Raw genomic sequence first — 14,495 nt, 5'->3', positions numbered from 1 at the left:
CCTGTTGAAAAAAAATAGCCTAAAAGTCTTACTTCAAACAGGTTTAAACGCAGGTTTTCAGCCAAGCAAAACAGCACCGGCTTTCCGTGTAAGAGTCTTTTACATAAATAATCTAATATTCTGTCCAGAAATAGAATTGAGAGAGTAAGTGGGACTATCAGCATTCCAGCCCAGTTCCTCTATATCATCAGTTTTCCCTCCTCTTAGGCCGCCAGGGGAGAGCGTTGTTGTATGCGCAGCCTGATCTAGACTGATGTGTGATTTGAGAAGGTCAGCCTGCGGGCTGTGAGTAATGAGGAGGGATGGATTTGGGACAGGCTATCGGCTCCAATCCCCCGGGGAGAGGAGCAGGTTCGCTGAAGAATCTCCCCACCCTCTCCTCCACAGGTATAGGGCCCTAGGACAAGGCATGGACCATCATGAGTGGCAACGCTTCACGACCTCCGTAGCCTGAGGGATAGCGCCACCTATTCCTTGGTCCCCTGGAGAATTGTTAAATCCTGCTTGTGGAAATCTTTCAATTTAAATAATACTTACCCACTCCAAAAATGCAAAAGGGTCAGTGAGCATCTGACAGCATGGCAAGATCAAAGTTCAAACAAGTAGTTCCTGCTAGGCACGTGCAGATAAAGTGAATTTGATTTCCCATGTAATGTGCCGCAGTCCCAGCATTAGGCAACCTGGCTGCATTGTGTGCTGAATTAAAATGTACAATATGTGGCTGACAATAAGCTGTATTGTAAATTAAGACAAACCCCTAGTGCCTTGGCTCTAGCTAGATGGCAGCATCGAGCGTCATGGTGCCCTCTAGTGGACACAGGACTGCCAGAAAGCGTATGCATTTCCTGTCAAATAAGCAATTGCTGTTTTCGCTATGAGTAGCAGAGACTTTCTTCAAACAAGTTATGTGTTTTCAAGACCTAGATTGAATTATGAAAATTATACACATCAATTACTATTATTATTTTTTTTTGCCTTCTGGAAGTCTGGATTCTCAGGAATAGCATTACACCTTCCATCCTTTCTGTAGCTTGCCAGGAAAGCAGTCAAAATGTGACCTACTAGAACGCAGTCATTTATTTTGATCTGTACTGAACATTTTTTCAGGCACCCTAGACAGGCACCTTGGGGACTTTTTCTGTGTCATACAGAAATACCCTATAAGTTATTCTTCCATTATCCTTCATTGACACGCACACACCTCCGAGTGACAGGAAAAAGTGCTTAAGAGGCTCTGCAGAAAGCTTAAATATTTTACTACAGTCACTTTTTACACTTTTTTTTTCTCTTGTACATTTCTAAGAAGTCATATTGATGTTAATGTTAATATTTAATATTAGGATGTATTTTGTTTGGCTTTTTAGCCTTTTTGCTGATTAAAAAAAGCAAGAAATAGAACAATATGCTGTAGTTATTTCTCTTTATTTCTCTTTAGAAATTACACTCGTCGTTCATTTTATAACCTCAGTTCGTAAATTGTGGTCATGTACCGGTAGTAATTTATATTGGCCCAGTCTGATTTCATCACTTGTCAAATCAGCAGCTGTTAGCAGGAATATACTTTGAAAAAATTACTTGAATCTTTGATATGATCCTATATAAACATTTATTAAGTGTAATCTATAAAAAATAAATAAGCAGACTATCAGGGCAGTCCAGTCCCAGCGTCCACTAATTAAGCCGCTTATATTGCCCAGCACTTGAGTGGTTGCCGTTTGAACCACTGGCCGTTTCTTAGTGAGAAGGGGCCCATATCACTGGAAGCGGCTGTCCCTAGCTCTCACGCCTGACCTACAAAGGTCAGGAGCACAAAAGCAGGGACTGGGGCTGGAAAGGAGACCTCCTGACATGCAAGGCCCAGCAGAGGGCCCTCTCTGTTAGCAGCACCACAGCGCTGATTTATTCACTGTGTCTGTTGGTGACGCAGCTCATTCTCTGAGAGCAAATGAAACTGGAAGACCTCCCGCTGTAGAGGTACCAGAATAACCATTTGAATCCCCGATCTGGATAAAAAAATCAATGAAATGCAAATGCTTAAAGAGCTCGGGCATCACCCGAAAGTGTGCGAGCTCCACCTACGCCTGCTAAAGACCAGCTGCTGTGATGTCACTGGCTGTAAAATCACTGCTCAGCAACCACTGCTGACTCTGTTCAAGTGTATTCCATGTAGATAGATGTGGATGCACATTTGGTGTCACTCTCTGTACTGTTGATAGCGCTGCGTTTTCATTTCAGCCAGCGCAACTAAAGCATTCTCACTGGGGCAGCTGACAGAAGCTACTGCAGCTCTTCCTAATTTAAAACTTATTTTATTTTGAAATAACGCTCTTTGTTTTCAAAGTGTTTCTTCCCGTCTTTAATTCACTTATAGTTATTTAAAAAGAGGAAAATGCTATAAAACAAAGGACAGGGAGAGCTGAAGAGGGTTATATTGAATGTGACAGTATTGCGTAGATGTTCTAGTTTTGATAAAATGAAGTTATTTTGAGTCAGGAGTAATATCAATCCAAATGTACCCAATTCTTATTTTATGACCCCATTCTACCAAATTGTGGGTATTTTTGCAATATCGATATCCACATGTCACACTGAACCATCCCTCAAAGTAATGATCCTGTGATTTCTGTTCAATCCTTTTTTGTTTTCACAAAGATGCTAATTGAAATATCGGTAAACCAAATATCGGTAAACCATAGTAGATCATTTCCGGCTATTGGCATTGGCAATATATATATATATTAAATCAGATGCAATGAATACCCAAACTGCTTCTTCAGCGTAGTCGGAGAGCTTCAGATCTATTTTTCAAAGGTTATTGAATGATAACCTAATACATATTTTATAAGTGGAAGGAAACTGGTGGTGTTGGTCATTCAGGACAAAAGAGTAGGTATCGAAGCTGTGTGCTGTGAGAAATATGAACTCATAAGAGAAGATAGAAATACACTGTCCTTCCTGGGTAGAATGACAATGCACTTGGTAGTGGCTTTTATAAATAGACTCTCTATCTGTCCAGTCTTGGGTCCAGTCATCATTCAGATCAATAGTCTCTCTAGATGTAGCAGGGATCCTGGTAGCCTGCCTGTGAAATACAGTGCTGGCTGCTGTTAACTTCAATTTGGTAAAACAAAAGCTTCTTTTACTTTCATTTTAATACAAGGATAACTTTATGTTTAAATTATCTCTTTCTCAATAAAATATATAAACAAAAAAGCTGATCTCTTTTTCTCTGTCTCTCTCTATAATACACAAATTACATTTCATTTATTTTCTAACTAAATAGAATTTGTAACAAAACTTGTAAAGTTTGTCAAGTGCAATACTTCAGTTTCCTGCAGTAGCGGATTTTATGCCAAAAAAGCGTCTTTTCAACCCAACAAGATGTATTGAGGTTGGGATACAGTATCTGAGTTTTGATGTGAAAGGAAGGGGAACTTTTTAAAATATATTGATTGCCCAGCTTGCTGTATGTCAGGGAGCATTTGCTCTGCAATAAAGACTCACCTTAGCGTTGTTAGACAACCACCTACCTGCATGAAAAACAATATATATACAGTATGTGCCCCATCTCTGTAATGTCATTCTAATGCTATCAGTGGTGTACACAGTTGCTCCGAAATCAAAGGGTCAAGTTCTTCAAGAGAGTAGCGCAAAGAAAAGTCAGGTATCTGTTGCATCCTAGTGTGTTTGTATTTAGCTTTCAGAGTCCAGGTAAAGGCTGTTTAGAGTCTGTACGGTACTTTTCTGTTTATAGAAGGCCAGTCTATTGTAAGTCTTCCCTCCAATGTGTGCCAATGGTAGTATGGACAAAGCCTGCTGTCCAGTAATTGTGAAATATCATCTCACGGAAACCTGTGGTATGGTACAGTAAAATCCGTTCAGTGAGAACAACGAAGAACTGCGCTTGTCAGAATAGGAGTTTGTGAGGAACAGTTCTGCCAGGAATACTCAACTGATTTATTATAATGTGTTTTGACTTGACTATTCTGTCCTGGGCTGAGTCAACCATGTGAACGATCGATTAAGGGATTCATCATATATCATATCGGTCAGGTTAAAAGCATTCTTTTACAGAACAGCTGCTGACTTTATTAGAAAAACAGCTTTTAGTCGCACGCAGGGTCCTGTTTTGTGTGCCTTCCTTCTTTGTAAGTTAGAGTAAATAAAAAAGAGAAAAGATGTCTAGCTTTATCCCTTATGATGACAATATATATAATCCTGTTCTAGTAGGGAGGCCAAATTGCACTTTTAACAGCCCGCTGGACGTTGAGTAAGTCTTATTGGCCTATAAAGCACTTTTAACTTGTGCAGAACTCACTTATTCATTTTACAAAGACGGCCAGTGAAATGAAGACTGCCCCAAGCAGGGATCTGATGCACTGGTTTTATGGAAGCTTACTAAGCATTTAACTTCAATGTGTTTTCACTGCTGGGCTCATCTCTGATTTCAGGCTGACATTGAATAAGGCACCGGGCTATTAACATTGCTTAACAGCTGCATTGGCTGTGCAGAGTCTTCTCCTTATTGTCTTGCCTTGATCCAAAATAGTAACCCCCATTCATTTTCTCTATTTGTCCTGTAGCAATGGTAGTAGAATAGCTTGTCACCAGTAGCAGGAGTGCCTGTATGTGCCTGTATGTGTGCTGATTAAACCATTCATTAAAGCCTTGTACACTGTGGAGTAGAGTTAGAAAAATGTATTACCACAGTTGTTCACAATTTGAAGTAAACTATTTATCTAAGCTTGTTTTTCTTCAAAGTGTCCTAGACAGTTAGAATAGGATTTTAGCACAAAATAATCTGAGAAATGTAATCCCATTGCAGTTTACCTGATAGCTTCACACTTGAATAAGTGTTTACAGAAAAGCTGGAACCCCTTACACATACGCTCGCTGTCATTAGCGGAAACACACTGGCACTTGCAGAAAAACCTGGGGAATACCAACACTTACATCTTACTTTAGCAGAGTGAGATTTAGAGTAAGACCTTATCTCAGAACTGCATGTCTTTTTCCTTGTCAGTTTGAAACCTCGTCTGCAGAAGCTTCTGTAGGCTTGCTGTTTTGAACTGGGGTAGGGTCACATTTTCGCTGGGATAAAAACCACCATATTTTGTATTTTCCAAGCAACTTCCAAGCTCTTAAAACCTGCACGCCCCCAACCAAGACAGCTGTCAGGGATAGCGTACGGGAATTATAAAGGTAAGGTAGTTAGTAAGACGTGGTGTACAAGTAGTAGGCGGGGCTTGAATGGAACTATTGGGAACACAGTATATTGGATTATTGTGAAAAAGGATTGCTTCTATACATTTGCAATTATGGGTTTGTTGGTGCACCGAACTATTACTTGTGCAGCATTTGTACAGCTGCATTGTTGGTTTATAAGATTGTTATTTTTTTATACTGTATATGGTGGTGAGTAAGACTCGTTGATGATTGAATTAGGCTGCAAGCATGCCCTCTGCTGGTCCTTTACTGCAGTGCAGCTGTAAAGAGATGTCATTCCTACAGTGTTCCGGGGGAGATGGGCTTCAGTCATTGGTGTGGCCTTGAAAGGCTCTGCTTTAATCACATTACTGTTTAATTCTGAAACCAGTGAAAGAGTCTCAAGCCCAAATTACAGGCACTATAAAAATGGAATAGCAGACACTGTCGGATAATTCCAACTGCACCCTGAGTTCCTCTTAACTGCTGTATGATTTTTAATAATGCATTCATTTGTGTAACTTTTATACTAACAAAGCCTTCACAAGCTCCCAGTTTTAGGGTGCTTCCATTGGATCATTATTGAACAAGAGGGTTATTTAGTTAAATGAAGCACATTGTCTACATTCACGTCTTATATCCAAGATGTTAAAGTGTGTACTTGGGAGCCCTTGAATCAACAAAGTGGATTGTTTATGTTGTTTTTTTAAATTGTTTATCACCAGTTTTTATGACTTGACTGAAGTACAGCACTTTGCTTGCATTGCTTGCAAAGCATCTTGGGACTTGTAGTTTTATACGAGAAGCCTGCACAAATGGGGCTTGGAGGACTTCCATGTTGTATATTGCTAATGTTTATTTTATTGTTCTGGGATAACTATGCTGTGTCTGTGGTATGGTGAAATTCAAGCCCTGAACTGGGCTAGTATTCTAATCACTGAGTATCGGTTTAAAGATTTGAAATCTAGAGAACCACAGTGCCAGCGTGAACCACAAAATGAGAGTCTTCTCTTAGTGGTAGTGCAGTATCCATCTTATATTCTTATTGTGTTTATTAATGGAATTTATATCAACGCCAGCAAACAGCATACATGAATAATTAGAAATAGGGATTTTTAACTTTTAAAAAACTTCATAATATTTTACTTATTTTCAATAAAACCTTTTTATTTCTGTTTTTTGTTTAAATATGTTAGGGCTTGCCTATTCACTACCCCTTTGTAATTTGTACATTGTGTAAAAGGTTCACTTGTTTTTACTGTTTACAAATTATTATTATTATTATTATTATTATTATTATTATTATTATTATTATTATTATTGTTGTTGTTTACAAGCAAGCCCAATACTAATATACCATATATATATATATATGGGTTGAAAAAGCTGTACTGTGATTGGTCATTTAGATTTTTCTGAAATGTCTGACACCATATACATTGGGGTGTGCTAACAATACAGACAGGATATCATACTACCTCAAACTAAATCTGTGGTCTTGCACCTGCACAACGAAAACTGATATTGCAGTTACTGGTGATTAGAAAACTACCCAGTTTAGTGATTAAGTGAAAACTAAATAGCTCTAAACCTAGAGGCATATAAATACTAACCTTATATAATACAGGATTTAAATCTTCAAAACTCTTATAAATATATTTTATTAGTGATTCGCAACTCAGTGTTATCATTCATAAAAAAAAAAAAAGTGAAATAAAAAAATATTAAAATATTAAATAACAATTCTAATCTACAGCTGTGGAAAAATTACCATCTAACCTGAATTTTTTTGTTGCCAAATTTGTCCTCAATGTTTGTTTTCCTTTCTATTTCACCCTTCATCTTGGTGTGCATGTTTTGGTTGTACTGCTATGTAAGGTAAGCTTGTCTCTGCCTGTATAAATCATTTGCACTATTTCTATATATATATATATATATATATATATATATATATATATATATATATATATATATATATATATATATATACACACACACACACACACACACACAATACTATCATTATTTCCTGTCCTGTGAGCTTGCCAGTGTCCAATATAGTGTGTAATGTAAGTGTTATTGTACCTTAAAATCCAAATTGCCAATTTCAAGAATGATTTGAGCCAGAAGCTTCTTTTAAAAAGTCTGTCAGAAACCATTCTTAAACTGTCCAAGGACCAAGTAATGCTGGACATTCATTTCCATGAATATAAAACACACTCGATATAACCTTTGCGCTTTGCAAACCCAAGTGCAAGTTTTTATTTTTATTTTTTTTATAAAACAGCGCTATATCGAGATAATATCAAATAAAGCTAAAATGAAGTCTGTTGTGTTCTTCATCCAGTATTGAGATGCCTTAGCGTGTTTTTGCACTAAATAAACTATTATTTTTAATAACATGCTTTGTAAAATGTTAAATAAACATAACATGCGAGGACTTGTTCTATAACATGTTATTAAAACTTTAATTAGATCTTATAAATCATAATTATTCAACCTAACTGATAAATACGATGGCAATATGTAAATGTTTTCTGCATTTGACAAACATGTCATTGTAGATTTTGCCAGGAAACACACTGGTTGTCGTTGGTACCTACGGTGCATTTGTTGCTTAAGATTTATTACTCCCCATTGGGCTTCATGGCTGTTTATTCCCTTGTTCTCGGAGTTTCAGGTGGCTGCGGCTCTGACTATGACATTAACGCTGCTTTGCTCTCTCCCTGTCAGGCTGCGAGTGCTATGGCCACTCTAACCGCTGCAGTTATATTGACTTTCTCAACATCGTGACTTGCGTCAGCTGCAAACACAACACTAGGGGGCAGAACTGTGAGCACTGCCGCCTGGGACACTTCAGGAACGCGACCGCGGAGCTCGACGACGAGAATGTTTGTATAGGTCAGTCAGGAACCCACGCGTGACTTGGCGCGACTGTCACCCACGTCGTTTACTCTTTATCATAGATTGTGGGGTTTGTAATTCAGTATTTTAATGTAACTTTATTCAGCAGGTTTCATTTTATTTTATTCTATAGGGTAATGCAGAACTTTTGGCCAAAGCTGTGCAGATCTTAAAATGCTGATATTGAAATGTCTCCAGCTGCGCTCAGCGTGCATTTCATTGTGACAGCATGGCTCAGATTATTGTCAGTGTTGGGGAATAAGATATTACATGTAATGCATTACTGTAATCTGATTACATTTTTCAGTAACTTGTAACTGTAACAGTTTATTTTTCAGACAGGTAACTAAATGTTGCATTACATTTTATAATAATCTTAATTTTTTTATATAGCGCCTTTCATAGTGGACCACCATCACAAAGCGCTTTACAAGATACTAGACTAAGATGTGTGAACTATGCATCAGCTGCAGAGTCACTTACAACAGCGTCTCGTTCAGTGACTTGCTCACGGTCACACAATGAGTCAGCGGCTGAGCTGGGATTTGAACCTAGTTACAAGCCTGTTTCTGCAACCACTGGACCACACAGCCATATGTAAAAAAATATAAATAAATAATAAATAAATAACATAGTTACTTTTAGTTCTATTAAAGGAATGTGGCTATCAAACAACAGGGAAATCAGAAAGCGCTTCAACAGTGCAATCAAACCTTACACGTCACATCTTGTTAGAAAATGGTGGAAAGACAGACAGACAGATCTTCCCCCCCCCCCCCCCCCCCCCCCCCCCCCCCCCCCCCCAAAAAAAAAAATATGTCAGTAAAATGTCAACTGTGCCTGAGAAGTAGCTATTTGTAACTGCAACTAGTTACAGTTGTGTTCAAGCAACAGATTACTATTTAAAAGTAACTCCCCCAACACTGTTGGTCAGTTTGGATTATCTGAGTCTGCTGGACAAGCAAAGAGCAACCAGCTAAAGGTCCGTTCAGTTTTAAGAATCAACGCTCCTTTTAAAAGTGGCATAAAAATGTTGAATCAGTGGTTTAACATTACTACCCTCGGTAACTATAATAAATATTATATCATTTTATTTAGAAATGCATTTTTTGTCTCCTTATTTAAACATCCCAATTAAAAATGTATGGCTGGCTTGTAAAGCTTGTAAAGAAACCAGCAACCAGCAACTAATGAGCTCAGTGATTAACCTCTCAGCTTGAATTCCCCCCTTCTTATTTCAATGTGCATTCCTTGACAACGAGAAACCACTGGGGCAGTTAATACTAGCACTAAGTAATCAATTCTAACATTAAACTTGCCCAGTTTCTGACTAAAGCTGAGGGAACACAAAGACACTTTGTGGCTTGGAACTTGGTTTCAGACTGGGTTTGAGGGCACTGCATGGCACACCAGGGCAGACTTTGGGTTAGATGCAGCAAAGATGCCTTATACTAGGCCTCCTAGTCTCTTGGAACCAGGTTTCAAGCCACTGTTCCTGAAAAAGTGGCTTTGTGTTCCCTCAGCTTTACAGTATGCAATATATTTACTAAAACCCTGACCCAACAAGACCACTCCACTGACAGCAGGCTGTAATTAGGGTGACCATGCCCAGGATTACTGTAACTGTGAGCAGCAGGGAGTCCTGGCGTGAGTCTGGCATGCTTCCCAGCCAGGCGTTGCACCTCCACTGCATACTGGACCAAAGCAGTCCCTTGTTGATCTCCCTGTAGAGTGTAACTGTAACCAGATGGGCTCCCTCCACGACCGGTGCAATGAGACGGGTTACTGCGAGTGTAGAGACGGGGCCACCGGACAGAAATGTGAAGACTGCCTGCCCGGATACTACTGGAGGCAGGGCTGTTTCCGTAAGTATAGCAAGGAAGGTAGGGTACCGTCTGCATGAACACCCTGAACCGTGTGTGAAGGTGTGCAGTGAGCCTGAACTGAACTAGGGGGCTTGTGCACAGCCTCCAAAATGCAAGAGTGAAAACAATCAGCATTGATTTGGAATTGATAAAGTATAGTAACTATAATGCTGCATTTCAGTAATGATAAATATTGCTTGGGTACCAAGCCCCTCTATATTCATGAATGTGACTTTTCTTCGTGACCATTGGACTCATGAATGCTGAAGGAAGGGAGTTTACACCATAAAGCAACCCAGAGGGTCTAAAGTGAGTAATCCGTATCCACTTGCTAATAAACATGTGGGCATCTACTTAGGTTTTGCTGTACTATTTTATAAGTAACTGGAACTCTGCAACTGTTTAAGAGCTGAAAACAATAGGTCTAATTAAGCAAACTATCAGTTCAATGAAAGGTCTAGTTATGTAATTGAGAGTTCAGTTGGAATGAAAACCAGCAGACACACGGGGTCCCCAAGATCGGGGTTTGGAACCACTGTTTTTGAGTATGAAGACCAAGTCAAATTGAAAGCCTAAACATGCATGTAAACCCCTGGTGATAGATAGAGCTCCTTTATTGGTGACCTAAACAGTATAGTGGTGATGACAAAGAACACTGCAAATATAGTTTCTGGAGCATACTTACTTTTGTGCTGAGTCCTGGCTTTATTGATTCAATGTATGCTGTATGTTATATGTTGCATATAATAATGCAGAAAACATACAAACCAACAGTGCCTTTTATGTGGTGGCTGTTCACTCAACAGACCAGGCAGTGTCTGTCTTACTGCATATGGATAACTAATGTGTCGCAAATTATATTGAAGCTGGGATCCATTTCTGGTAGAGATCATTCCAGTGTCCTTGGAAGTTGGATAAAAGCGCTTTGTTAAAACTAACTTGGCTGCTTTTCAACTTCAGTAGTAACTGTTATGAGTTCTGTGTTCTGGGAGCGAAGTGTGTTAACAGGTGCTCAGTGGTAATTGTTTGGGGTTGGCTGCTCTGGATCATACCTGCACTTAGTTCAAGAGCCCCCTTTACACATACTGGAGAAACGCTCTCAGTATTTTACACCTCTATCAAATCTATCAAATAAATTCACCTGCAGCTGTTCTGATAAAAAAGGTTCTACAACAGATTAGAAATCACAAACACTGTACACAGTCTACTAATAATCAGTGTGAAGTCTATCCACTGCATGGGATGCCATCTATACGCAGGATAAGATGTATAGGAATTTTAACAAAATCTCAACAGTGATTTGATGGATTTGTTTCAATGGAAATACACCCATGAAATCTCAAAGGGAGATTTTTTTTTTTTTTGTATTATTATTTACATTTTTACAGATTTTGTTACATAATAGTTTTATATGAAACAATGTGTAGTCATTTCTCTTTCTTTCTTTCTTTCTTTTTCTTTCTTTCTTTCTTTCTTTCCACCTTTTATTTTTTAACTCACCAAAGCAACAAATGTTGCCAAGTTACTGAAACCTGGCGTGAGGCCATGCCTTGCAAGTCTCTGATTGTATTTTTATTGCACTGCTGTGTAATCGGTTTCTTATTATTGAGTACTTGGAATGGGTTTTGTGTCTCGCCCGTGTTTTCCAGTTTTGTTTGTCTGATTTCGTTTTTACAGACTCGTGCCCCATTTTCACACCTTTTAAAAACCAAATACCTAAAGGGGAACCATATATTGTCAGACATCATGCAGTTGGGATTGATTTGCGTGGTACAATCTAAACCAGCCACACACATCACACTTTTTTATTTATGTAACGTCAATCTGACAACATTTAAAAAAAAAAAAAGATATTACACTGCAGTTGGATTTCCCTATGCATATTATGGAAATAACTAAAATTCAACTGCTGTCAAGTCATATCCTCTACAGGTATTTCATTGAAAAGTTTCAATGAAAAAGTGTATATCTGGATAATTCTGTATAAATGACTAGTAAGTGCTGTCTAATTTACACATGAGAAATTGTGGAATATTGAAGGCAGTGAATTACACAGTATAGTACAAATGAATGTCAACTGTCAATTTTGAATGATCAGATTGTGGAATAATTAAGCAACAAAGCAGAGGGATAAAAAAGCTCAATTATCAGTTAGAATCCCGATTTTCTTCCATTACTAAGAATTAATTGAGAAAATAAATTAAAAAAATAAACATAAAGTCTATTAAAATGATGTACTGGCATTAAACAGTTGAATTACGCACTAAAGAAACCCTGTCGTGAAGCATGCCTCGTGGTAAAGGGTTTTGTTATTTGACGACCGCTGTGAAATGAAGCCTCTAAACCTGCTTCTCTGCTTCCTTGCAGCAAACGTCTGCGATGAAGAGTTCCTGCTCTGTCAGAACGCAGGGACTTGCTACGAGGGCCAGAGGTGCTTGTGCCCGCCAGGGTTCAAGGGGGTCCTGTGTGAACAGCCCAAGTGTGATTCTGGAGAGGGGGACTGTGATGCTGCCTCAACCTTGTTCCTCAGCCTGGCCACAATCCTGCTTTGTGCACTGCTCCACCAGCTAGCCACATTAACTGCTTAGTGATCGCAGGCAGGCAGGGGCGAGGAGGACTTGGCGCCCCCCTTTCTAACATCGAAAGGTGCTTTGGATGGTTAGGACAGACATGGACAACTTAAGCCAATTGTAGATTGGTGGGCTTTTCTGCTTTTGCCAGTGACTTTCATACCAAAAAACCCCCCACAAAACTAGAGAGACATTATTCTTCTTGTAATTATCATTCATTTACCCCACTTAATGATGCACTTATCCATATCACGTTGGAGAACTGAGATGGATTATAACGATGCTGCAGTCTACAACAATTTCGTTTTTGAAACAGACTTTGTTTCCCTCTCCCCGTTTTCCTTTATTTGCAGCGATTTTTGTTTCCTTTCATCCATTGCCTAGAGGTTTGTGAAGAAGGTTAAAGGGAATCTAGTTACTGTTCACTCCTCCTGATAGTGGCTGGAAGCTGCCAGGGAACAGAACTTATCCAAATGAAAGAAAATCTAAAAAAATATATCAATATTATATACTGTAACTGTTTAAATATTTTTTGTAGAAATCGTTATTTTTGTTCAAAGTAAACATGATCATGAAAAATATATATATATATATAAATAAAAATGAACAAAGAAATTCCAAGAGGGACATTTTCTTATGCTGTAAAGGAATTACAGTAAAGGTGACTGTTATTTGCTCATTCTTCTTGTGTCTCATTCTTTTGCTTCTCAGAGATGTAAAGCTATAGTCTACTCAGCTATAGTCTTTTTCAGTGTAATAGTTTATTAACAAAGAACATACAGTACAGTATAGACACACCAACCAATCAAAAGGAATTAACCTAGAGAAAAATTATCCACACACACTGGATACTGTATTATGTGTCTCTCTCTCTCTCTCTCTCTGTCTATATATATGAAATACAGTATCCAATAAACTAGAATTTTGGACCAAACATGTTGCAGTTTTACAGGAACAGAATCTTCAATACTCTTCTTTATTCTGGACTACGAACTAGACAGATAAACTCCAGATTTTGTCAGTGCTGGAACATGTGTGGCCAAAGAACTGGTGCACAAGATACTGTCCAACCATTCAACACTACAAACAAAACAAAAAAAAGTATCCATTGATAGTAAACTATAATTGGTCAATTGATTGGTTCTATAGCCATGGCCAAAAGTTTTGCATCACCTAGTTTCTTAGGATCGAGACTATATATATATATATATATATATATATATATATATATATATATATATATATATATATATATATATATAGACACACACACACACACATACACTAAATGAATGTCATTTAGATATTTTATCATGTAATGCAATTACAAAAGTATACTGCAAGCCATAATAGTACAGTATTTCATGCTAGATTTAAGCAAAATGATAAATAATAAAAATGGGATAAATAAGGCAGCAGGCTATTTTTGCTTCTGTTGTAAATTAAGAGACAGCATAATATTAGCGTTTCATAAATGTAGTTCTAATTATTTAAACTGCACCACAATGCAAGCAGATTCTTAAACTTGGAGAAGGCAGCAGTTTTCAGAACCAACGTCAACAAATGTACAGAACTTTTCATTTGAAGATGCTGGCTGACTGACAGGTTTTTTAAATGTTTACAGTAAAGGGTTTCAAATACTGGCATTGTGTAAAAGTTGACCACTGTAACTTATATAATGTTAAGTACATAAATACTTTTAAAAAGGTTACTTAACACCTTTAATCGTTTTCTATGGTTGGTAGGGATGATAGCTGCTTTTTACATATAAGGATTATGCAGACGTGCATGAACATAGACCAAGCGCCTTAGTAACCCCCTGTTTGATGATATGGAGAGTGAGAATAGGTTTGCTACACAAGTTGACAATATTGCATTACAGAGTGACTTATGTAAGAACGTGTTTATTAATAAAAGAACCATTATGAGGGAAGCATGGGGAAGGAGAGCA

General features: G+C 38.1%; 1 protein-coding gene across 1 annotated transcript; it reads left to right on the top strand.

Moving 5' to 3' along the window:
* Positions 1–302: 302 nt before the first annotated feature.
* On the top strand, positions 303–13,164 carry LOC121309741 (netrin-G2). The gene is made up of 4 exons (XM_041242880.1): positions 303–387; positions 7,912–8,106; positions 9,840–9,974; positions 12,342–13,164. Exons 1-4 carry the CDS (start codon positions 303–305, stop codon positions 12,560–12,562), a joined length of 636 nt encoding a protein of 211 aa, XP_041098814.1. The 3' UTR covers positions 12,563–13,164.
* The last annotated feature ends 1,331 nt before the right edge of the window (positions 13,165–14,495 follow it).

This window comes from Polyodon spathula, unplaced genomic scaffold (genome assembly GCF_017654505.1).
Source record: "Polyodon spathula isolate WHYD16114869_AA unplaced genomic scaffold, ASM1765450v1 scaffolds_1435, whole genome shotgun sequence".
Classification (NCBI taxonomy): domain Eukaryota; kingdom Metazoa; phylum Chordata; class Actinopteri; order Acipenseriformes; family Polyodontidae; genus Polyodon; species Polyodon spathula.
The sequence above is the reverse complement of the archived record's forward strand: the minus strand, read 5'-3'. Positions and strand labels throughout refer to the sequence as shown.

Excerpts from the sequence above, each read along its gene's own strand:
- LOC121309741 (XM_041242880.1), top strand. The coding sequence starts at position 303 with ATGGATTTGGGACAGGCTATCGGCTCCAATCCCCCGGGGAGAGGAGCA. Across the intron at positions 8,107-9,839 it reads CGACGAGAATGTTTGTATAG|AGTGTAACTGTAACCAGATG; the intron begins GTCAGTCAGGAA and ends ATCTCCCTGTAG. Across the intron at positions 9,975-12,341 it reads CTGGAGGCAGGGCTGTTTCC|CAAACGTCTGCGATGAAGAG; the intron begins GTAAGTATAGCA and ends GCTTCCTTGCAG.